We start from the raw sequence: 25,421 nt of genomic DNA on the forward strand, positions 1-25,421 counted from the left end.
CTATATGAAGGGATATAAGTTGTTCCGTCATAAAGACATATGCACATGTATGTTCATCACAGAACTTTTCACAATAGCAAAGACATGGAATCAACCTACATGCCTGTCAACAGTGGAATGGATAAAGAAAATGTGGTGCAAAAACACCATGGACTATTACACAACCATAAAAAGAATGAAATCATGGCTGGGTGCGGCGGCTCATGCCTGTAATCCCAGCAGTTTGGGAGGCCAAGGCGGATGAATTACCTGAGGTCAGGAGTTTGAGACCAGCCTGGCCAACATGATGAAACCCTGTCTCTACTAAAAATACAAAAATTAGCCGGGCATGGTGGCACACGCCTGTAATCCCAGCTACTCGGGAGGCTGAGGCAGAAGAATTGCTTGAGCCTGGGAGATGGAGGTTGCAGTGAGCCGAGATCGTGCCACTGCACTCCACCTGGCTGACAGAGCGAGACTCTGTCTCAAACAAAAACAACAACATCAATAAAAAAAAAAAAAAAAACCAGAATGAAATCATGTCCTTTGCTGCAACATGGATGTAGCTGGAGGCCATTATCTTAAGTGAATCACTACCTGGGTGATGAGATCATTTGTTCACCAAACCACAGCAACAAGCAATTTGCCCATGTAACAAACCTTCCTATGTACCCCCAAGCCTAAAATAAAATTTGGAAAGAACTAGTCTACAAAAAAGTTTGGGTAGCTTTCCATGTTTTCGCATATTCTAGCATAACTGATTTAGCATTAAAATGGGCTTTTTCATAAAAGTTTGCAACTGTTAAAGGATAGTTTTCAGAAAAAGAAAATCACGGCTCTCATACAGACATATAAATGCACATGTTACTTTATTATATTCATTAATCAGTGAGGGAATCAGGCAGATGTTATTTTTAAATTTTTTTTTAAAAAACCCATAATACTGTGTGTTAGTCTGTTAGCATCACTACATAGGAATGTCTAAGGCTGGGTAATTTATAAAGAAAAGAGGTTTGTTCTGGCTCGTGGTTCTGCAGGCTGTACAGGAAGCATGGTGCTGGTATCTGCTTCTAGTATCTAACCTCAGGAGGCTTATAGTCATGGCAAAAAGTGAATGAGGAGCCAGCAAATCACATGGTGAGAGACAAAGCAAGAGAGAAGGGGAGGTTCCAGACTCCTTTGAACAATCAGATCTCACATGAACTGAGGGAGCACTCACTCATCACCAGGGGGATAACACCAAGCCATTCACGAAGGATCCAACATCTCCCACCAGGTGGGGGATTACCTTTCAACATGATTTGAAGAGATAAACATCCAAACTATACCATACAGGAAGTCCTTGCCAGAGCAATTAGGCAAGAAAAACAAACAAAAGGCATCCAAATTGAAAAGAAGGAACAATTAGGCAACAGAAACAAATAAAAGGTAGCCAAATTGAAAAGGAGGAAGTCAAATTTGTCCCTGTTTAGAGATGACATGCTCTTACAAATGCAAAAACCTGAAGAATCCACCAAAAAACTCTTAGAACTGATAAACAAATTAAGTAAAGTTGCAGGATACAAAATCAACATGCAAAAATCAGTAGCATTTCTATAAAACAATAACAAACTACCTGAAAAAGAAATCAAGTAAGCAATCTCATTTACAATAACTACAAAAAATAATACCTAGGAATAAATTTAACCAGAGATTAAAGATCTCTAGAATAAGAACTATAAAAAATTGATGAAATAAATTGAGGAAGACACAAACCAATGGAAAGACATCGCATCGCATGTTCATGGAATAAAAGAATAAATATTTTTAAAATGACAATATAACCAAAGAATCTGAGAGCTCAATGCAATTCCTATCAAAATACCAATGACATTCTTCAGAGAAATTTTAAAATCATAAAATTCATATGGAAGTACAAAAAATACTCCAAATAGCCAAAGCAATTCTGAGCCAAGAAAAACAAAAACAAAATAAAAACAAACAAACAACAACAACAAAAAAAAAACAAGAACAAAGCTTGGGGTATTACACTACCTGACTTCAAAATACACTACAAATCTATAGTAACCACAAAATCATGATACTGGTATAAAAACAGACACATATACCAGTGGAATAGAATAGAGAACCCAGAAATAATTCCATATGTTTATAGCCAACTCTTTTATGACAAGGCACAAAGAACATATATTGGGGACAAGAAAGTCTCTTCTATAAATGGTCCTGGAAAAAACTGGATATTCCTATGCAGAATAAACTTAGACTCCTATCCCTCATCTTACACATAATCTGACTTACAGATGGAATCCAGGCTCACAAAAGCGGATAGCAGAATGGTGGTTGCCAGGGGATAGAGGAAGGAGGAAATGGGGAGCTGTTGGTCAGATGGTATCAAGTAACAGTTACACAAGATGAATATGTTCTGAAGATCTGATGTATAGCAAAATACATACAATACTGTATTGTAATGATATTTGCTAAGAGGGTAGATCTTATGTTTGTAATACACACATACACACAAAGAAAGAAAATGGTAACTGTGAGGTGGTGGATATGTTAGCTTAATTGTGGTAATCATTTCACAGTATATAGACAAATCAAAACATCAAGTTGCACACCTTATGTATACACAATTTTTGTCAATTATACCTGATAAGGATTGGAAAAACACTTCTAGGGAGAGAGCAATAATAATGACAAGGAGGGTGGATAGAAGAGGGAATAGAAGCTGGGCTGAAGGTGGAAGGAATGAGAAAAGGCATAAAAGACATACTGAAAAATGATGGCAAGCTACTAATGTTTTAAGCAAGACAATGGCAATATGGGTCGGCTGGGAGACAGCTGACATTTAACTAAAACACTGCATTAGTAGATGTATCAAAAACCTTAGAAATGTATATGCCCTGAGTTCACAGCTAACAAAATTATGGAAACAAACAGCTTTGTGGCAGATTACAGGTTGTTTTTATTGTCTTGTTGTTTTCTTTGTGTTTTGGTGCTTTTTTGTACTTCCCAAATTCTTCACAATAAACCTATATTACATTTATAATCAGGAAAAAAAATGCCATTTGAAAAGGGTAAAGTAAAACACTAGAGTTTAACTGTTGTTACTCTAAGCGTGATGGCTTATTAGAAATGCAGAGTCTTGCCCCCCACCCCACCCCACCAAGACCCAGAGGATCAGAATATGCAGGATAATAATCCACAGGTGGTCCCTATGCAAATCTACAGTCTGAGAGGCACTCCTGTAGCTCCTCCTGATCCCATACCCACAAAAGTAGATGATGCACCTACCAGACTCTGCTCTAAAGTCCCTAGGTGAAGACATGTTGTTCCCATCCCCTAAATGAGACTGGTAAAAGGCTTCTTCAGAAAAGGAGCCTTAGTGTCCTGTGAGTCAGGCCAAAGGTCTAGTTAGTATCCTGGGGGCCAGCAAACAATTTTTGTTCACCTGGTAAAACACACAAAGCCAAAGATTTTTCTGTTACACAACTGGAGCTATCACAGCTTTGACATATTACTACTCATCAATTCAAAATATTTAAAACTGCAATTTTAATTAAAGACAATTAAAATAAATTTCATTTGAAATTTTATCAAATAATTTCAGGATATTCCTTGAGAACTGGAGATACGCTTATTTATTCAAATACCAGAGCTTAAATATGCTATACCTTGCATTCCACAAATAAATATGTGAATGGCCCCTCCACTCCAATGAGGTATCTCTTTATATAAACACACACACACACACACACACACACACAAATTCAATCAATGTCACTCAATGGAAACTCAATTATTTAAATGCCACACCTAAGCTAAATTAGGTGCTGAGAATTCAGTACTGAATAAATAAGAATTAATTACAGAGACCATCTTCAAGGAGTTCTTGTTCATTCAATCTATAAAAAGTTCTCGCACAGAATAAATCTTTTTTCTTTTCTAATTCTTGCCATAAAGGGCCTGTAAGGCCATGTTACATTGCTCCCATTGGTTAAAACCAAGAATACTTTTATCTGGACATCTTTCCATTAACTACCTGCAAATAAAATGGTATTACTATAATCTGAATCTAAAGTTAATGTGTGAAACAGATTTATTTTAAAATCTTTGAGATATAGGTGTTAAAAAATTATTTAAGACTAGGTGTAGTGGCTCATGCCTACAATCCTAGCACTTTGGGAGGCCAAGGCAGGAGGATCGCTTGAGCTCAGGAGTTTGAGACCAGCTGGGGCAATTGGGTGAAACCCTGTCTCTACAAAAATTAGATGGGTGTGGTGGCACACACCTGTGGTCCCAGCTACTTGAAAAGCTGAGGTAGGAGAATGGCTTGAGCCTGGGAGGAGGATACAGTGAGCCGAGATCATGCCACTGCAGTCTAGCCTGGGCAACAGAGCCAGACCCTGTGGCAGAAAAAATAAAATTAAATTAAATTAAAATGTGAAAGTAAGGCAAAAGATAAGTGGAATGTCACTTCAATGTCATAAAATAATGACAGGCCATCCCAAAGATTACTTATGTGGGGAAATTGTACTTTATTCAGTTCATTGTTTACTACTGATTAAAAGTCCTAGACTTAATGCAATTACAACGTAACCTATAGATTTCTGTCCAGCAGTGATACAAATAATTTCTGTCTGATAAGGTAACACTAAAGATTATAATTTATTTCTGTCTGGCATTAACCAGGTTTTCTTAATCTAATCTAGCATTCTTACTCTAACATTGGTTCAGAATGCCAGTGAAAAACCTAGATCCTCAAACTGTTCTTTGAACTACCTTTGCCATCTTCCTGGTTTCTTCACTAATTAATACATTGAGTAAAATGTTTAACCTGGTTTCATTTCAAATTTGTGAGTCACATTTATAATTTTTAAAAAACTCTGCTTTGACAAGGGGAAGAATATCTTTTTTAAATAGGAGGAGGGCTAGGCACAGTGGCTCACACCCGTAATCCCAGCACTTTGGGAGGCCGAGGTGGGAAGATCACTTGAGCTCAAGAGTTCGAGGCCAGCCTGAGCAACCCAGTGAGACCTCATCTCTACCAAAAATTAAAAAAAAGAAAAAGATAGCCAGGTGTGGTGGCACTCACCTGTAGTCCCAGCTACTTGGGCGGCTAAGGCAGGAGGATCACTTGAGCCTGCAAGATGGAGGCTGCAATAAGCTATGATTGTGCCACTGTACTCCAGCCTATGCAACAGAGCAAGACTCTGTCTCAATTAAAAACAAAAACAAAAGGATGGCAGTGTTCTTGTGACTGGCAGTGAGGTAACAGATTTCAGTAAGGAGCCTTCCCTGGAAGCAGACATGAGATCTTAAGGACCTCAGAATTAACTAAGAACCTCTAAGAATGACACCTAAGCTTCTGCCTACCAACTATGTTATTGAAAAGATACAAAATAGTACAATTTTAATTAAAGACAAAATAAATTTTGTTTCGAATTTTATCAAGTAATTTCAAGACACTCCTTGATAACTGGAGACACTCTTACTAATTCAAATACTAGGGTTTAAACATGCTATACCTTGCATTCCACAAATAAATATGTGAATGGTCCTTTACCCCAATGACTTATCCTCTTTATAGAAATACACACACATATTATTAAGACCTCTCCAGTGCACAGATGAATAGACTAAAATTCATATCAAACCATACCAACAGTCAGTTGTTCAAACCTTCCATCAGAACAGCTTTGATCAGAAATGCATGCCTAATCCTAGTATTTTAATAAACAACAGTGCAGTGAGTCACAGATAACCCTACAGAAACACAAGAATTAAACTGGATAAATTTCCCTTTCCTGGCATGTTTTCTAGTATATCTTAAAATAGACAAAACAAAGCAATATTAAAATCATTAACATTTAATTCAATTTTGAGTTGCAGCTACTGTAGTAAATCAGTAATAAGATCATACAAGTCAACATCAACACGTGTACTGAAATTTTAGGCAGCCTAGAAAAGTAAACTATATGATAAAAACAAAATCTTCATTTGCAGAAGAAAACCTTTCAGAAAATATAGTGCAAGCTTTTACCATATTTCCCACCTCCCCTCAAGCTTGGCTAAGTAAGCCCCTGCAAGTGCTTCCCCTATAAGCTCCATGTTTTATAATGATTTCTAGACTCATCTCCTCAGATTGGACCATAAGCATCTTGAGGACAGAAACTGTAACATTTTCACTTTTGATTCTCCAGCCACTAGACTAACACATTGGAGACATGGCAAGAAACGTTTGAGGGACTAATTAGTTAATTCCATAAAGAATGTGTATGTATCACCAGGTAACTAATCTGCATGTCCACATCAAGAACTCTGAGAAGTCACAGAGGTATCACTTGAGTGATAGGCACTCGGTCCCTTAGGGAAACATTGTGAAAGATATTGAGGGACCAGTGGTCAGGTTCGTAAGATAAAGGTTTCCCTCCAACTCCTGGGGAAGGTGCAATAGTATAGAAAATAGAGAATTAGCCCTGATAAAAGAGAAATCCTTAAAAAAGTATTACTTATTCTGTGATAGAGCACTGAGGAAAGAGGAACAAAAGCTCCAATATGAAACAAAGTGATCCCATCTAATCATAAATAAAAGAAAAACTACAAGTGTTTGGTTTGCTCAGGAAACAAAAGCAAAACACCTTTCCTCAGGTGGCAGGGTGACATAATTGGAGAGTCACTGAATACTGTACATATTCTCAAATTCTCAGCTGGGACACTATTTTCAGTCTATCTCAAACTCTCTCAAAACTGAAGCAGGTGCTAACAAAGACTATTTCTTCACAGTGGACTTTGGGTTGGGTGCAAGATGCCAAAATAGACAATTTAAAATGACATGCTCAGCACCTTGGGCCTCTGGCAATTCTTAGCACCAGGGCTGGGGCTACTTCTAATTCTTGTGAAAGTTCTATCATACACTACTCCCTGAGACCTATACTAGCCTGAAGAGAAGGGAATGAAAGAAGTCTCAAATGTTCAATAGTGACTTACTCTTGCCCTACCTGTAGGCACCCCAGGGATATGAGTTTCTTCCTCTGAAATCTGTATTTCCTGTGACTAAATTCTCAGTACAAGCTTCTTAGACTACTAGTAATTATTTGGCATGTTTTATGCCTTTTAATAATGGCTCTTAGTTTTCTATAAGGAATGGTGGTATTGCTTTTTCTGATTATAAACATAACCATTAAGAAATGTCATTCCGTGGTTTCTTAATCAATCATTCCCTGTAGTGTGTGAGTATAGGGCTGGGGGCTCAGAGAGAAGCAGGGAGAAGTGAAGTGCTAAAGTGCTACCTCCAGAGCCACTGACAGTTCTGCCCAATGCAATCAGGCAAAACAAGAAAAATAAAATAAAAGGATTCATATTGGGAAGGAAGAAAGAAAACCATCTTTACTTGCAAGGTTAAAAACTTTATACATAATTACACCTCAATAAAGTTGATTTTTAAAAAGCCACAAAAAGATAATGTATTTCAATTAAAATAAAATACAGAAACTCTAGTATAAAGATAATATCAAGTTATTAATGCAAGTTTAAACATTAAAAAATAGTTGCTACCCACCCATCATAGACATGAGCAGCAAGCTCATTAAGGATTACTGTGAGCATTCATTGGAACAATGGAAGACTCAAGGTTCCAAAGGCACTGGAACCCTATATCAACAATGCTTCACCCTTGAAACCCAGGGACTGATGATGATACAGTTGCCATGAGCTACATTCTGAGTAAATACTTTATCAATTATTAGAATGGTTCAAGTAAAAGTAATGAATGACTTAAGACATCTTTCTGAAATGACTCTGTTATCTGGATGCCTCTGCTATTAGGGTGCAAGGCAAACAACCTTCTACTGTTTGTTTCATTCATGATATAAATTTCTTTGGCATATTCCCTCCAACCTCCTGAACCTCAGGTCCATCTGTTTGTCCATCTGTCTGTTTACACTTCTTTTCTTCCCTCCTTCCTACGTTCCTCTCCCTCTCTTTTGGAAGTGTATCAGTAATTATAAGAGGGTGCTTTATTTCAGAAGACACAATTCCTGTACCTCCAATCACTGTTACCAAGCAAAAGAGTTCACTGTTCAATGTGTTAGAAGCCAATACTATGGCACTGGGTTTTTGAGAAAAGAAAGACTTTTTTGTAGGTCAACCAACAAGGAGACAGGAGTCTAGCTCAAATCTGTCTTCCTGTACTGTTTTTAAGGCAGTATTTTTATTAGAAAATGTTTAGGGAGTGAATTTGGGGATAGTAGGAGATTGGTAGAAGGAAAGGGGGGTCTGAAAAGGCTTTGGGCATGTGCAGTATCTCTTCATGCTATCTCATGGGTCACATATATAAATTCAGGGGGAGTTAGTATGAAACATGCAGTGGAAATTTGGGCTGTGGCGTCAGCAAGCTCATTCTGTGTAGATTCTAGTTTGCTGTATTGGTTCCAACTGATTTCAGCCAGTTTTGTTATCTTAAAAGCAGAGAGAATTTCAGTGTTTCAGAAAGTTGTTTTTCTTTTTATTTTTATCAACCAATCCTATAAATTCAAGAATTTCTCTTTGCCACTGGTTAACTCTTTGGGGCACAGTTTCATTAGTAGACCTTGGCCTCCATACTCCAAAGAACTACTTATCTACTGGGTGCAGCTGAACCATTTCCATAACTGAGATCATGTAAGTCAGGAATGTATACACATTACACATGTGTGCAGACAAAAGTTCATGACTTCACCTACCAGGTCCAAGATGAGTCTCCTTAGGAATGCCTGCATACAAGCCTGGCCCTTGGCTGGTGTCTGGGAACTTGGCTGGTAAAATCATTGCCTACACTAATATAAATTTTTTCTAAATGAGAAAAGTAGCTCACTTCTCCTAAAACATCTGCTTTCCTTCTAGGTATCTGGAATTTCAGTGACTGCTATCAGTCACACTGACAGTCTGTGCTCATGATTAACCCCTGATAAAAACCCTAAACTCTTAAGCTCAGACGAGCTTCCCTGATAGACAACACTTCACACAAGTTTCCATACCTTGTTATTCAGAAAATTAAGTGCATCCTATGTGACTCTACAAGGAGAATATTCTGGGGAGTTTGTATCTGATTTCCCTTGTTGATTTTGCTTTCTACCTTTTCAGTCTACCGTATCTTAGCCATGAATGTGACTACCTGCTGAACCCCATGAATCCTTCTATCCAATCGCTGAACCTGGGAGAGCTCTGACAAAGGCTAGCATGGGAAAATACGTTGTCTTCCTCATTAACAGACCCTTCTTAGTTATATCTCACTTTCTAAGTTCCTGCCTTACACTTCCTAGGAGAGAAAAAACTACACAGCATTACCTGAACATCATCCCAGGGTAATCACAGAACAGCCATCTCCGCAAAAGAAGGAAAAATGAACTGTGTAATGTTGCAATATTTTTAACTGCAAATAATTTTGCATACAAGGCTTACCTACAATTGACCATTTTTGCACTAAATGCTTTTTTAAAGTAACAAGCTAATATCTTCTTAATATAAAAATATACATGTCCAACAAAATTTAACTTGTTCTGCTATCATGAAAAGAGGAATTCCAGACAAATGTCTCATAATGTGCAGTCAATGGGCTTATATAAATAAGGACTAAAATTACAGGCTCAATAAAAGATCATCAAACCAGGGAAAACTCCAAGTAAAATTATAATACACAGTTGTCCCTCCCACCTGAGACTCACCTGAGACTCATACTTTCCTTCCAACATGCCTGTTCTGCCTATTCCCTCAAGACTCAGACTTCAAATGAGTTCCCTTTAAGTAGATAAGAACAGTTTCGCAACGGATTCCAGAAAAACCAATATGCCACCTAAAGGACAAGGAAGGCATCTACACTAAGAAAATGAAAAGAAGTCAGAGAGAGAACTTCCTGACTTACTCAGATTATATATCCATGGGTCCACATATGCCTAAAGGCCAACCTTGTCCTTAATCTTTAGTACCTCAATCTATAAAATAAAAGATTTAGAAAAGGGCTATGGGCAATATGGATCTTTTGCAGGTACAAAATTTTTTAAGTCCATAAACTTTCTCCTTAAAACACTGAAGACCATTAGTGATGGTTATAATATTCTTGTCTGAACTGAGAGCTATAGTCAGGCTCCTTTTAGAAGCCCTGCCATGAACAGAGAAAAAAGAAAAGGCATGTTCCTACTCCTCTATCCTCTGTAGACATCTTCTCCGTGATAAGTTAATAATGAGAAGAGAAAACCAACCTTCTAGCTTTCTCATCATTTAATGGTTTGAACCCTGAGTTTCTGCAGCCTGGAAAAAAAAAAAAAAGAGGAAGCAGCAGCAGCAGCAGCAAGTTCTCCTCATCTGAAATTCTTCCCTCTCCTAGCTCACCTTCCCCACCTTCTCACTCCTTTGTGGTCCTCACAGTCAGATATGAGGTAATAGGTGGAAAATACTTCCCTGTGATAAGGCAGTGATGCCTGAGCCACCCACTTCTGGTAAGAAAGCTGTTCCTAAAGAATAGCAAATGGTACTCACGTTTTGGGGGACTCTATGCTACTTAGAAGCGAGTGGCTAAAGTTGCACGGTGACTAATTCAAGAACAAACAGAAGAAAAGGACAAACAGAAAAATAAACAGAAAGAGGCATGCCCTTAGCCTCAATCAGGTAGTTCTAAGAAAGTGATTAGGATGGTTCGGAGACCACCAGCCCCATACCTTATCCAGTCACCAAACAACCCAGGCTGGGGTGTGGTTGCCTGGCAACCACACCTTCCATGTACCGAGTATGTCACAAATATGTCTTTCAGGTGTGTGATCTCTTGACTGTGAAAAGTAAAACGCTAAATCAATTCAGCAGGCTTTGAGTGTCTACAATGTGCTAGTCACTGTATCAGAGATGTGGATCCAGGGATGATGCAATAACTTCTGCCTCCAAGGAGCTCATAGTTTAGTGGACATCTGGCAAAGTACTCAATGATTCTTGACAATTCATATAATCATATCAATAGATGCAAAAAAGCATTTGACAAAATCCAAATTCCATCCTTGATTTAAAAAAAAAATTCTTAGAAAACTAGGACTAGAGGCAAACTTTCTCAACTTGATAAAAAATATCTACAAAAAAAATCTACAGGGAGAATCTAGAGGCTTTCCCCTAAGATAGGTAACAAGGCAAGGATGTTCTCTTTTACCACTCCTATTCAACATCTTATACAACTTCTGACTAATTCAGTAAGAAAAGGCATACAGTTGAAAAGGAAAAAATAAAACTGCCTTGCTTCTCAGATGACATGAATGTCTATATAAAATATCTCAAAGAATAAACAAAAACAATTAGCCACTTAATCTATAAAATAAAAGATTTAGAAAAGGGCTATGGGCAATATGGATCTTTTGCAGGTACAAAATTTTTTAAGTCCATAAACTTTCTCCTTCAAACACTAAAGACCTGGAACTTAGCTGGGCATGGTGGTTCACACCTATAATCCCAGCACCTTGGGAGGCTGAGGCATGCGGATCACTTGAGGTCAGGAGTTTGAGACCAGCCTGACCAAGATGGTGAAGTGCCATCTCTACTAAAAATACAAAAAATTAGCCAGGCATGGTGCCGTGCACCTGTAATCTCAGCTACTCGAGAGGCTGAGGCAGGAGATTCTCTTGAACCCGGGAGGCAGAGGTTGCAGTGACCTGAGATCGCGCCATTGCACTCCAGCCTGGGTGACAGAGCGAGACTCCGTCTCAAAAAAAAAAATAAATAAAAAATAAATAAATAAATAAAAACTCCTGGAACTTAATAAGCAATTACAGCAAGGTTGCAGAATACAAAGTTAATATGCAAAAGTCAATTCCTTTTCTATAAACCAGCAATTAACAATTGGAATTGGAAATATAAAACACAGTATCATTTACATTAGCTGCTCCCCAAAACTGAAATATACAGGTATAAATATAACAAAATACATACAGGATCTATATGAGAAACTCTACCAAACTTTGACAAAGGAAAGCAAATATCTAAACAAATGGAGAGATATTTCATGTTCATGTATAGAAACACTCAATATTTTTAAGACCTCAATTCTTCCCAATATGGTTTATAAAGCCAATGTAATTCCAACAAAAATACCAGCAAATTGTTTCATGGGTATCAACAAATTCATTCTGAAGCCTATATGAAAACGCAGAAAACCCAAAATAATCAACAAAATACTAAAGAAGAACAAAGTTGGAAGACAGATAATACAAGATTTCAAGACTTACTATAAAGCTACAATAATCAAGACCACAAGGTACTGTTGAAAGAATAGACAAATAGATCAATGGAACAGAATACAGTATCCATATAAATATATCCACACAAATGTAGTCAACTGATCTTTAGTAAAGAAGCAAAGAAAATTCAGTGAAGAAAGAATATTCTTTTTCAAAAAATGATAATGGAACAGACCTTACACCTTTCACAAAAAAATAACTCAAAGTGAATCACAGACCTAAATGTAAAACACAAAAACTCTCAAACTTCTAGAAGATAACTGTATTGGTGCCCAAGAGATGCTATAACATGGTACCACAAACTGGGTGGCTTAAAAGAAGGGAAAACAAATCTGGAAATTAGAAGCCTTAAATCAAGGTGTCAGCAGGGCTGCACTCTATCTGAAGGCTCTAGGGGAGTATACTTCCTTGTCTCTTCCTGTCTTTTGGTGGTTGCCAGAAATCCTTGGACAGCACGATTCAACTGTCTCACACAATTTAAACCACAACAGTCTTCTCTCCAATCCCCCAAAAGTCATATCCTTACTGTATGCAAAATACATTCACCCCATTTCAACATCTCCAGGAGCCTTGACCCATTCCAGCATCAACTCTAAGTCAAAATTGCCTCTAAATATCAACTGTAATGTCCCAAATCTCATCTCCTAAATCATCTAAGTCAAGTATGTGTGAGATCCTGGGTATGGTCCAGCCTGGGGCAAAGTTTCTCTCCTATGGACACTGAAATCCACAAAACAAGTTATCTGCTTCCAAAATACAACAGGCATAGGACAGACAGTCACCTTCCAAAAGGGAGAAACTGGAAGGAAAAAGTGGGTCACAGGTCTCAAACAAGTCCAAAACATGGCAGGGAAATTTTCATTAGGTTTCCAGGGCCTGAGAGGGCTGTCTGGATCCATGAGTCACACAGGTAATCTTTTCAGTGAATGGTTGTTCAGCCACACCCTTGGTCCTGTTTCAGGAGTATGTTTCCTGGATTGGCTGAGAACTTTCAAACCCATCAAGTGCTGATTCCTTTGCTTAACAATTCCTTCCTCAAGTTATCTCTTTCCTTTTGCATTTCACTATAAGCAGCAAGGAGAAACCATGGCCCCATCTTTCACGCTTTACTTAGAAATCTCCTCAGCTCACTGCCTACAAGTTCTGCTTTCCACCCACAGGTAAAACACAGTTCACCCAAATTTCTGCCACTCTGTAATAAGGATCACTTTTCCTCCAGTGTCTGATAATATATTCACCACTTCCTTTCTAAGGCCTCACAAGAAGCACCTTTAAAGTTCACATTTCTAGTAACATTCTGTTCATGACAACATATGTATTCTCTAAGATGCAAAGAATCTATGATAGATGCTTTTTCTAAAATTCCCCTCTCTACTGAGCCTTCACCAGAATCACCTTTAATATCTGTATTTCTACCAATAGTCTTTTCAAAGCAGTCTAGGCTTTTTATATTATGCATCTAAAAATTATTCCAGTCTATACACAATTCCAAAGCCACTTACATGTTTTTTAGGTAGTTATTCCAACAGAAAAAGATTTCCTGGTATCAAAATATGTATTCATTTCCTATGGCTGCCATAACAAAGTGCCACAAATTGGATGGCTTAAAAACGCAGAAATGTATTCTCTCACAGTTCTGGGGGCAGAAGTCTGAGGGTGGCAGCAAGGCCATGCCCTCTCTTAGGCCCCAGGGAAGGATGTTTTATTGTCTCTTCCTAACTTTTGGTGGTTTCAGTAATCCTTGATGTTCCCTGGTTATAGACATCCCACTCCAATTTCAGCCTCTGCTGTTACATGAATTTCTCCCTCTGTGTCCAAATTTCCCTTGTTTTACAGGGACACCAGTTATTGCATTAGGACCTCAGCTTAACTTGTTTAACATTTGCAAAGATCCTATTTCTAAGTAAGGTTGGACTCACAGGTATCTGGGGTTAGGACTTCAAAATATTCTCTTGGGGTATAAAATTCAACCACACAACAATAATAAAAGAGAAAATCTATGTGACCTTGGTTTTGGCAATGAGATTTTAAATACAACACCAAAAGGATAATCCAGGAAACAAAGTTGATAAGCTGGACTTTATTAAAATTAAAAACTTCTTTTCTGCAAAATACACTGTTAAGAGACTACAAAGACAAGCTACAGACCAGGAGAAAATGTTTGAGAAAGCACATATCTGACAGAAAATTTCTAATAAAAAATAAACAAAGAACTCTTAAAGCTCAACAATGAGAAAACAAACAACCTCATTTAAAAATTGGCAAAATAGGCATGCCACTGCAAATTCCGTGAAACAGGAGAAAAACTGTGAGTTCCCAAAGTGTAAGAGGGAGAAAACCGACCTCCAAACACACATCCCTGCTGGGAATCTGAAAATCCAGATCACAGGAGAAGAATTTAACCTTACCTAGAGATGGAAGGGATTTAGAGAGTCACACAAAACATGAAAGTAGAAGTAGCAGCAGGAAGTGCCTTGTATGCACTCCCAGTCTCCAGCTCGAGCACAGGGACGCCATCCCTGACTATATCTCACTGGGGCCCTTGTGGAAGACAACCAGCAGAACTGCGGAAGTGTTGTGGGGTGAAGAAAGCTCCCAGATGAAATTGGTAGTGGTTTCGACTGGGCACACATTTTCTGGAGTGGAGTCTGAGGAAGGAGCAGGAGCTGCTACAGATACAAGCAAGTACAGGAGTACAAGAACTGCCACCAACAGAGCAGGGGCAAGGTCTGGGCGGGGCATTGCAGGATATGCGGGCTTGCCAACTGCATGGGAGTTGAGTCAGGCCTCTTGCTACTGGCTATCCCTGACTTCCCTGGCAAACTATATAATACAGTAGAGGCGGCCAAGATCCCCTATGGAACATAACCCCATTGGCCGGAGAACCAACCCCCAGCCCCCACAGTGGCCTCAGCAAGCCCCGCCCAAGGAGCTTGCCTAACCCTGCTGCCTAACCAGACCTGCCTAACCCTGCTGCCACCTGATGGCATTTCCCTACCTGCCCTGGTAGCCTAACACAAAACATAGAAACTCTGGGGAGCTTCATCCCCTGAACCCTGCCCCCAGCACCCTCTGCTCTGGAGGGTTGTCTTTAATTGTCTATGGAGCATATATATATACTCTTTCCCTATGGTATATAAGCCCTGGGTCTGGGGAGTAATGGTGTGAACATCTACCTGTCTTACACGAACACATTTCTGCCCAAGAACACATTTCTGTCCATAAGTTTCCCCTAAAAATCACCCTCTGCCAATAAACTAGATATGCCTGCCTCATTCTTTGATTTCTTGGCTCCTTCTGTATTTGGAGGTTATTTTGCATATATGGCCCTTTCAAGGAATATCTATCTATATAAAGATAAAACAATAAGCTATCAAGCTATAATAAGATATGGAGAAAGCTTAAATCAATGTTTCTAAAGAAAAGAAGCCAATTTGAAAGGCTGCATACTATATAATTCCAACTATATGACACTAGGAAAAGCAAAACTTTTGAGACAGCAAAAAGATCAGTGGTAAGCAGGGGTTCAGGGGTTGAGCTAGAATAATGAACAGATGAAGCACAGAAGACTTTTAGGGCAATGAAACTATTTTATATGATACTATAATTGTGGATACATGACATTATACATTTGTCAAAACCCATAGAAATGTACAATATAACTAGTGAACCTTAATGTAAACTACAGACTTCAGTTAATACTAATCTATAGATATTGGCTTATTAACTATAACAAATGTACCAAACAAACACAACATATTAATAACAGGGAAAACCGTGGGGCTGAGGGGGTATAGGGTAACTTTCTGTACTATCTACTCAATTTTTTAATAAATCTAAAACTGTTCTAAAAGTAGTCTATAAAATAAGATTTTTAAGAGCAAACAGAACAAGAATTTTAAAAGATAATTGTCTGAAGCACAAATAATGACAATTATATGGTGCACTTTATAAGATATGTAGATGTAAAATGTATGGCAATCATAACACAAAGTATGGGTGGGAAATAATGGAAGCACACTGTTGTAAGGTATATATATTATACTATATGTGAAATGATATATTATTTGAAGGTAGACTGTGACAAACTTATACAGCCTAGAGTAACCACTAAGAAAAGAATAAAAAGAAGGAGAAGAAGCATGGAGGAGACAAAAGCAGAAGCAACATAAAGGCAGAGTGGAGATAAAATGGAGTAAAAAATTGAGTAATTAAAGAAAGCCTCATTTAAGCCAAAAGGGTATGGGAAAAGAAGGGACTAGATTAAAGAACAGGTAAGGCAAGTGCAAACCTGGCAAGATGATAGATTAAGATCTAATCATATCAATAATTATATTAAATGTAAATGGTCTGGCCATCCAAATTAAAAGTCAGGGATTGTCTGACTGGATTAAAAAAGTGAGATCCAATTATATACTGTCTACAAGAAACCCACTGTACATATAAAGACATTGATAAACTAAAAAAATGGAAAAAAGATAACCCATGTAAACACTAATCAAAAGAAGGTAGAATGGCCATATTAACATCGACAACATAGACTTTAAAAAATGATAAACATTTCCCGAAATGAAAAGGGGCATTACATAATACATAGGAATTCTAAATGTGTGTGTATCCAACAACATAGCTTCCAAAGTGATAAAATGAAAACTGAAATGAAAAAAACAGAAAAATCTACAACAATGTTGGAGACAAGTAGGCAGATAATAAGGACACAGAAAACCTGAACAACATTATGAAGCAATTTGGCCTAACTTTTATAGGGCATCCCAGCCAACAACAAAATAAGTATTAAAGTGGACACGGAACATTCACAAGGATAGTCCATATTCTGGGCCTAAAAACAAACCATAAAACATTAAACTGAAATACAAAATATTTTTTTTAAAATGGAATTAAAATAGAAATCAACAGAAATAAATCTTTAAAATTCTCAAATATTTGGAAATTAAACAATATATTTCTAAATAACTCCCAATTCAAAGAAGTGACAAAGGAAATTATACAATATTCTGAATTGAATGAAGGTAAAAATACAACATCAAAATTAGTGGATGCAGCTAAAACAGTGCTGATAGAGAAATTTATAGCATTAAATATTTATATTGGGAAATAATAGAGGCCTCAAATGAGTAATCTAAGTTCTTACCTTAAGAAATTAAAAAAGAAATTAAATCCAAGGCAAGCAAAAAGAGGGAAATAATAAAGAGGAAAAAAAATCAATGAAATGGAAAATAAAAAAATAACAGAGAAAAATCAATGAAACCCAAAACAGGTCCGTGAAAAGATTTTTTTAAAAATTGCTAACCTCTAGACCCTCAATGTCCAGTAGAACTTTGTATAATGATGAAAACATTCTATATAGCAGCACCCTCCAATGTGGAAGCCACTTGTGACTACTGATCACTTAAAATGTGGCCAGTGTGACTGAGGAACTCAATTTTTAATGTAATTTTATTGAAATTAATTTACATTTAAATAGACACATGTGACTAGGGATAACTATTGAACAGTGCAGCTCTAGAATTGACTACTGAAAGAAAGGAAGGGGTGGGAAGGAAAGAGGAAGAGGAAGAGATAAAGGAGGGAGAGAAAGAGGGAGGCAGAGAAGATGAGATACACAAATAACCAAAATCGGAAATGAAATGAAAAAGAGGACTTCACTACAGATCCTAATGTTAGTGCCATTAAAAGGATAATAAGAAAGTATTACAAACAACTGTATGCCAAAGTTGATAACATAGATGAAAAAAACTAATTCCTTGAAAGACACAAAGTACTAAAGTTCACTCAAAACGAACTGAGTAGCATATAAAATCTGAATAGCCATATATAGTTTTAAAAACTTGAGTCCATGGTATAAAACTAACACAAGGAAACTCTAGGCCCAGATACCTCCCTGTTGAACTCTACCAAACCTTTAAGGACGAATAACAATCCTATACAAAATGTTCCAGAAAATAGAAAAGAGAACACTCCAAACTAATTTATGAGACCACCATTAACCTTGATACCAAAATCAAGAATATTACAGACCAATATCTTTACACATCAATATCCCTCATGAATATATATGCAAAAAAACCCTTAACAGAATATTATCAAGTAGAATAGATTTATTTCTCCATTTATTTGGTTTTCTCTCTTCAATGTTTTATAGTTTTTAGTATTCAAATATTACAGAACATCATTAGATTTATCCCTCAGTTTTTCATGTTTTTGATACCATTGTAAACTGTATTTCTAAGTTTTAATTTCCAATTGTTCATTGCCAGTGCTAAATACAATTGATTTTTGTATATTGGCCTCACATCCTGTGTCTTTGCCAAAGTCATGTTATTTCTAGTTGCTTTTTTGTAGATTCCTCGGGCTTCTACATAAACAATCATGTTGTCTGCAAATAAAGACAATTTTATTTCTTCCTTTTTTATCTGTGTATATTTATATCTTTTCCTTCCTTTATTTCACTGACTAGGACCTCCCTATAACGAACAGAAATTGTGAATGGAACATGCAATGTGGTGCTGGTATAAGAATAGACATATACCTCAGCAGGAAAGAACAGAGAGATTAGAAATAATTCACACATAGCAACAATTGATTTAGGAGGGGAAAGGTGCCAAGATAATATAATGGGGATAGGATAGTGCTTTCAACAAGTGTGTTGGGAAAATGAGACATCCACATACAGAATTATGAACTTCACCCCATACTCATATTATGTACAAAAATCCACTCAAAATAGATGACAGACCTAAATGCAAACTCTAAACCTATAAAACTTCTAGATTAAAGCTTAGGGGAAAGCTTTTGTGACACTGGATTACACAAAGATTTCTTAAGACACTAAGCACAAACCACAAAAGAAATAATTGATAACTTGACTTTGAAAAAATCAAAAGCTTCTGCTCTTCAGAAAACAGCATTAAGAAAATGCAAAGTCAAGTCCCAGTCTGGGAGAAGATATTTGCAAAACACATATCTGAGGAAGGACTTATATCCTAAATATATAGACCCTTATAACTCAAAAAGAGGATGACCCAATTTTAAATAGTCAAAAGATGTGAACAGATACTTCACCAAAGAAGAAACATAGATGGCAAATAAATATATGAAAACATGATTAAGACAACTGGTCAACATAAAAATGCAAAGGAAAACCATAACGAAATACTGCTACATACCTACTAGAAATGCTAAAATCAAGCACACACACACAATCCAATACAAAGTGATTCTGGTGAGGATGTGGAGCAAATGGAATCTCATGCATTGCTGCTGGGATCTCTACTCATCATCTTGCTTTATTTTTCCCAAAAGCACTTTTTATTACCTTAAAGTCTGCTTACCCATGTAAGTCCATATGTATCTTCTCACATGTTTATTGTCTATCTTCCCCAATATAAGTACTATGAGGCTGGCAACTTGGTCTGTCCTGTCATCACTGTGTCATTCTGGCACCAAGAACAGTGTCTGGCAATCTTTACATATTTATTAAAAGTGAGGAAGGGGTGGAAAGAAAAGACACTAAGACATCTATAAGTGAATATATGAAGGCAAGGAACCTAGTCACAGCCATCTACAGAGGAGCGTTAAGAGAAAATTAATTTAGACCACCAGGAAGCTGCATGTTGTAATGCATGATTCCCAATTTCAGCTGCACATTAGAATTAGCTGGAGAGCTTTGCAAAATCCCAATTCCAGGCCACACCAGACCAACAAAATCTGAATCTCTGAGAATGGAACACCAGCACTGGTCATTTTTTTTTTTTTTTTTTTTTTAGACGGAGTCTTGCTCTGTTGTCACGCTGGAGTGCAGTGGCGCCATCTTGGCTCACTACAACACCCACCTCCCAGATTCCAGTGATTCTCCTGCCTCAGCCTCCCAAGTAACTGGAACTACAGGTGCATGCCACCACGCCCAGCTAATTTTTGTATTTTTAGTAGAAATGGGGCTTCACCATGCTGGCCAGGATGGTCTTGATCTCTTGACCTCATGATCCGCCCGCCTCAGCCTCCCAAAGTGCTGGGATTACAGGCGTGAGCCACCACACCCAGCCAAGCACTGGTAATTTTAAAGTTCCCAGGTGATCCCAGTGTGCACTCAAAGTTGAGAATCACTGAAAAAATGGAACCTAGACCTTGGAAATGTACACAACTGAGTGTGCAAGCTACTTAACCTCCCTTAGCCTCAAAATTCTCATCTACAACATGGGAAATATATGTACCTCCCAGAGTTGCTGAAATATTGAGATTCTATATAAGGCTCTCAGGAAATGTAAATTCTCATCCCCAAGGGAAACTTGATCAAATCTTCATAGCTTAGGGTAAGAAATGCTAATTCTACCAGCAATTCACATTTTTCATTGTTAGCTGATTATTTTATTGAACATTTACATTGAGGAAATTCAGAAATGCTCATTTTTCCACTTTCCTGGTGGTAAGATGCTGCCTGAAGCTATGTTTAAATTTTCAAGAGTAAATAAACTATGGCGGGAAATCTAGCTGACTATGCCAGTGAATCTCAAACCTAGCTGTACATTAGAATCATCTCAGAAATTTTTTTAAAGAAACACACGTATGTCCAGAACTCACCAGGCCAAATTAAATCAGAATCCCTGGGGTGGCTCCAGAATATCAGTATTTTTTTAAAAAGCTGATAGAAAGGGAATTGTAAAACACAGTCAGGGCTTAAAAGCACTTATTTGTACTAACGATATGCCATGCTAACTGCACATCACAGTCACTTGGGGAGCTCTTAAAAAAGTTGATTGATTCCAGAACCCTACCGAGACTTACTGATTCAGAATCTGTGGAAGTGGAGCCTGTCATTGTGCAAATCTTCATAAAGCTCCCCACTGGTGATTCTGATGCAAACTCACTGAGAACCACTACTTTGTATCATACATTTACTCTACGTGTTGTATATCAGAAAGATCATTTAAAACTTTCAGTGGTCTCAAATGCCAAGCCTGCCAGTTACTTTTAATCAGTAACTGACACAACACATCACAGTAACTCCAATGACTTTACAGATCTTTTCAGAACACTTTTATGTCCAGCCCACTGACCCACATCACCTACCCTATGCTGTGCCAAATACTGGCTATGTAGTCCGTTGGTATTTCTAACCAAATTCCTCTAAATGGGCTGCTGATCTGGGAAAAGCAACATGGAATCACATTACTCCCCAAGCCTTATTCCCCTTTGCTAAGTGGTATGTAATGCCAGGATTAATGAAATGAACTCTATTGGTCAAATGAGTCTGAATGAAATCTGAGTTGTTGTCTGCTCCTGGAAGCAAACTGTTATCTATTTGTTTCCCTCAGAGAGATAAACTCAGAGGAAACAGGAGTGATACCTGAGGTGGGAATAATATAGTGGGCTGCAATTTTAAAACTCTGCTTAGACAATAACAGGACACTTGGAATCTTATTTTGATAGATCAAACCAATCAGTATATACAGCACCATGGTGGTACTACCAGGCAGGTGATAATAGTAGCATTTAAACAACCAGGCACTATATTAGGCATATTAAATATATTAACTCATGTGATTCTCAACTGCGATGATAATAGCCCTATCAGGCAGGTACTATTATTATTTCCATTTTGTCAAAAAAGAAACAAAGGCACACAGAAGTTAGATGATTTACCCAAAGTCCCATAGCTACTAAGTGGCAGTTTTCTGAAACCAGGCAATCTGGCTTTGGAGTCCAACATCTTAAGTACTCCACTGCAATGCAGATGAGTGATGGCCAAGCAGTTTAAAAAAAAAGAAAAAGTTATTGTCTGCAGTAGAAACTGGAGGTCAGGGTATGGGTACCTTGGGCAAATTACTTAACCTCTTGGAGCCTATTTTTGCATCTGAAAAATCAGGATAATAATTGTACCTGCCTTGTAGAGCTGAGGTGATGATTAAACAAGATTAGGCATGTGATGTGCTTAGAAAAGTACTTGGCACTTTTAAGAGCTTTCTGTCAGCCATTATTATTATTTGTATTTTAAAACAGCTCAAGTGGTCAGGGAGAAATGAAAATCTATTAAACTGAAAATTTTCCTGCCAATCTTAGATTTGTAGATTCTGTAGATTACCAGTACATCAGATCCAATATGAAATGCAGTCATAAAAGATTTTCACAAAAACTTAAGGACTGTCACTGTGACAAACTCCAGCCCAAACAGTCCAGGACAATGGCTCTAAAAAGCAAACATCTTCAATTATCAAGCTGTGTACATGTAAACACAACAGAAACCAGACTTCTGAGTAGCTGCAAACTGCAGTTCTCTGTGATGGGAGAACATGCCCCAGAACAGCCTGTCGAGTGGTAATTGCCAGCCATCCTCAGTCACATATGTATAAACAGAAAAGAAAAACAAAAGGACGGCTCAAATAAAAAGCGTTAGCATTCATTAAACGCCTGACACTCTATTAAATGTTTTTCATGCATTACCTTCTTTAATCCTCACAACACCCTTCCAAAGTTGAACATGAAAAAACCACACTGGTTTATATCACTTTAAATGTAAGACTACACGTCTCAAATGGGCCCTGAGCACTGCCTGGGAATCCAACTCTATTTCTCTAGTACACTCACTTTCACCCTCTCTAGGACTCTGTCACATATCTCTCCTCCAAGTTCCCACACCTTTCCTCTCCCCTGCTGCCCTCCCTCTAAGCTGATGGATGCCTATACCAGTAGACTCTTTTCCCACCACCCACTGTATTTGCACCTGTTATCTCAGCTTCCCCTCTAGTTACAACAGAGTAAGTGTCCCTGCTCATTTCAAAACCAACTACTCACCTGCTTAGGGTCTTCTCCTTTCTCAGGTATTCAACAACTACCCTTTACAATGTTCCCCTCTTTCATCTGCAGCAGTTTTTCCTTTCTACGAGTTTAATCACATTGCCATATAAACATTCTGCTTTCTTCTATCTTGAAAAAAACTCTACCCAACCTTAAGGCCCCTCTTCCCCATTAAAGTTGTTCTTGTCAAAATGATTAAAATCCTCCTAATTACCAAAGTCATCTTATACGGTAACATTCAACATGGTTGACCACTACCTCCCTCCCTTTTTTGGCTTCGCCTCCTCTTCTTTGTGTACACTATTAAACTAGATGTCTTCACCAGTCCCATATATTTTAAATACTATGTACAGTATATGATGCCGATTCCAAAGGTTAACTCTAGCCTGACATCCTCCAGAACTTCAGATTTAAATTTCTAAAAAGCACATTTGATATCTCAACCCAAATATCTACTAGATAATTTATGTGTGTATATTTCACCATACTAAAAAAAACTACCAGGTGACTGATAAATGGAGAGAAGGTGAATAGGTAATGTGAAAAATCAAATGTGCTAAATATTCATGGCACCTTAGGTGGTAGGTGGTCAGAGTCCTCTGCAAAATTCTTCCGAGCTATGCTTATGTCTTCTATTGGGAAAAACCTACTGGGCATCTCAAACCTAACACATTCAAAACATAAGTACTGATTCCACAACTTCCAAAAATGAAACCTACCCCATCCTACAGTTTTCCTTGAGTCAAGGCTAGCATATGAGGGCCTTGGCATATGGGGGCATTGCCTATCGCGTTCATAGATATTCTGAGCTTCCAGAACAGCATCTGGCACACAGGAGGCGTTCAAAATAGCTGCTGAATGGATTGATGAATTCATGTTCTTTCTTTCTAGGTCCCTCGACCTCCACCCGCCCTTGAGTCATTGGGAAGTTCTGGGCTGTCTCAGCGCCTGATGATGGCTTCTTACCAATCATACCACACGGCTGCTCCTCAGGGAGTTGGTGGCCTTCCCCTACCACAGAGCCACAGGGTTCCTGTCCCGGTCCCGTCTCGCATAGGCGCCCCAACACGCGTCACAGTGCAGCTGGCATCACACGGCCAGAATCAGGTCCTGCCCTCTGGCTGCAGCGACACTACTTCACAGCTCAGGCCCACCCGGGCAGTCTCCCGGGCCAGGGCCACGACCCACGCCTTGTGATCCCTGCACGTCAACGGCATCTTCCTTCTTCACGCCCGCCCTCCCACAGCCCGGCGCAGCGGCCTCCCGCACGCCCCCTGCCCACCTGGCCCCCAGCCACCTTTCCTCACCTGGGCCTGCGGGGCCGCCCCAACTGTCCCGCTGCAACCCCAGCAGCCTCGCCAGTTGGGTCCACGCCTAGCCTGCCGGCTTTCGTCGCTATCCAATCCCACCTGCGCCCGCGAGCCTGCGCACTGGAGCTTTGCCCTGCGCCGCGGCCCTCTGCCCTGCGCCGCGGCCCTCTGCCTGCCAGGCCGGGAGAGACAGAACCTGCCTCTACCGGTCTTCCAAGGCACTGAGAGCCCATCGCCGCGGACGCCGCTGTAAATTCCCTGCGGGCCCTGTGCACCACCCTGTGCGCGTCCCCCTCTCCCAGGCCAGGCTGATAATGCTAACAGCTCTCTGAGCTATGCTCATATCCTGAACCACTGAGGACTGTGTTCTCCAGGAATGCTCGCCTGACCCACACCTGCCCTCTAAGCCCCTAATGAGGCCCCAGAGGGCTGGGGTGGGGGGGTCTCTTTGTAGTATCAGAGCAGGGCAGATAGGCAAAAGGAGTCAGAGCCTGTGCCAGAATATGAGGTCAGTTGGCTGCTAGGTCAATTAAGACAACTTCAGCAAGGGTGGTCAATGTAGAGGGAATTCAATCGTTGGCATTGCCTGAAAACAGGAAGCCAGAATCTTTTTATCTTGACGAACAAACCTCTATTCATTGGTCCTGACCTGAGCCACTTTGGTGAATCCAGATACCCTGAAGGTGTGACAAGACCTGCCTCACTTATCCCCCAGCCTTCAGTGCTGGTCCCACAGAGAGCCATATGCTTGAGCTGAACTGCAGTTAAGCAGTGACAGCTACCCTCTGTCCAGGCTCTGAGGCCAGCTTTCTGCTCCGTGAGTCACTGACAGTGAGTCTCTACAGAGACTTTTTCTTTCTGTAGCAGCCAAGGTACCCTGCAAGCAACCCACGCCATTGCCATATGTCTTAGTTTGTTTGTGTTGCTATAAAGCAATACCTGAGGCTGGGTAATTTATAAAGAAAAGAGGTTTGTTTGTTTCACAGTTTCACAGGCTGTAAAAGAAACATGGCACCACCACCCGCTTTTGATGAGGGCCTCAGGAAGCTTCCACTCATGGCAGAAGACA

At 39.0% G+C, this 25,421-nt stretch overlaps 1 protein-coding gene across 29 annotated transcripts in view; it reads right to left on the reverse strand.

Moving 5' to 3' along the window:
- The window catches only part of PTPN20 (protein tyrosine phosphatase non-receptor type 20), a 90,816-nt gene extending 66,230 nt beyond the window's left edge, over positions 1-24,586 (reverse strand). For 7 of the 29 annotated variants that reach the window (XM_034930538.3, XM_034930534.3, XM_057298877.2 and 4 more), the window contains exon 1: positions 24,009-24,268. Coding sequence is in view for 12 of the 29 variants with exons in the window: in XM_057298877.2 (XP_057154860.1) it covers positions 24,009-24,015 (7 nt within the window). In the remaining 17 variants the exon portion in view is untranslated. Of the gene's footprint in view, positions 1-3,273; positions 3,431-9,683; positions 13,478-24,008; positions 24,269-24,349 lie in introns of those variants that run through there. The other 22 variants (XM_057298874.2, XM_034930533.3, XM_055092755.2 and 19 more) reach the window with 17 other exon arrangements.
- Between the last annotated feature and the right edge of the window lie 835 nt (positions 24,587-25,421).

The sequence above is a fragment of the Pan paniscus genome, chromosome 8, assembly GCF_029289425.2.
Source record: "Pan paniscus chromosome 8, NHGRI_mPanPan1-v2.0_pri, whole genome shotgun sequence".
In the NCBI taxonomy this organism is placed as follows: Eukaryota; Metazoa; Chordata; class Mammalia; order Primates; family Hominidae; genus Pan; species Pan paniscus.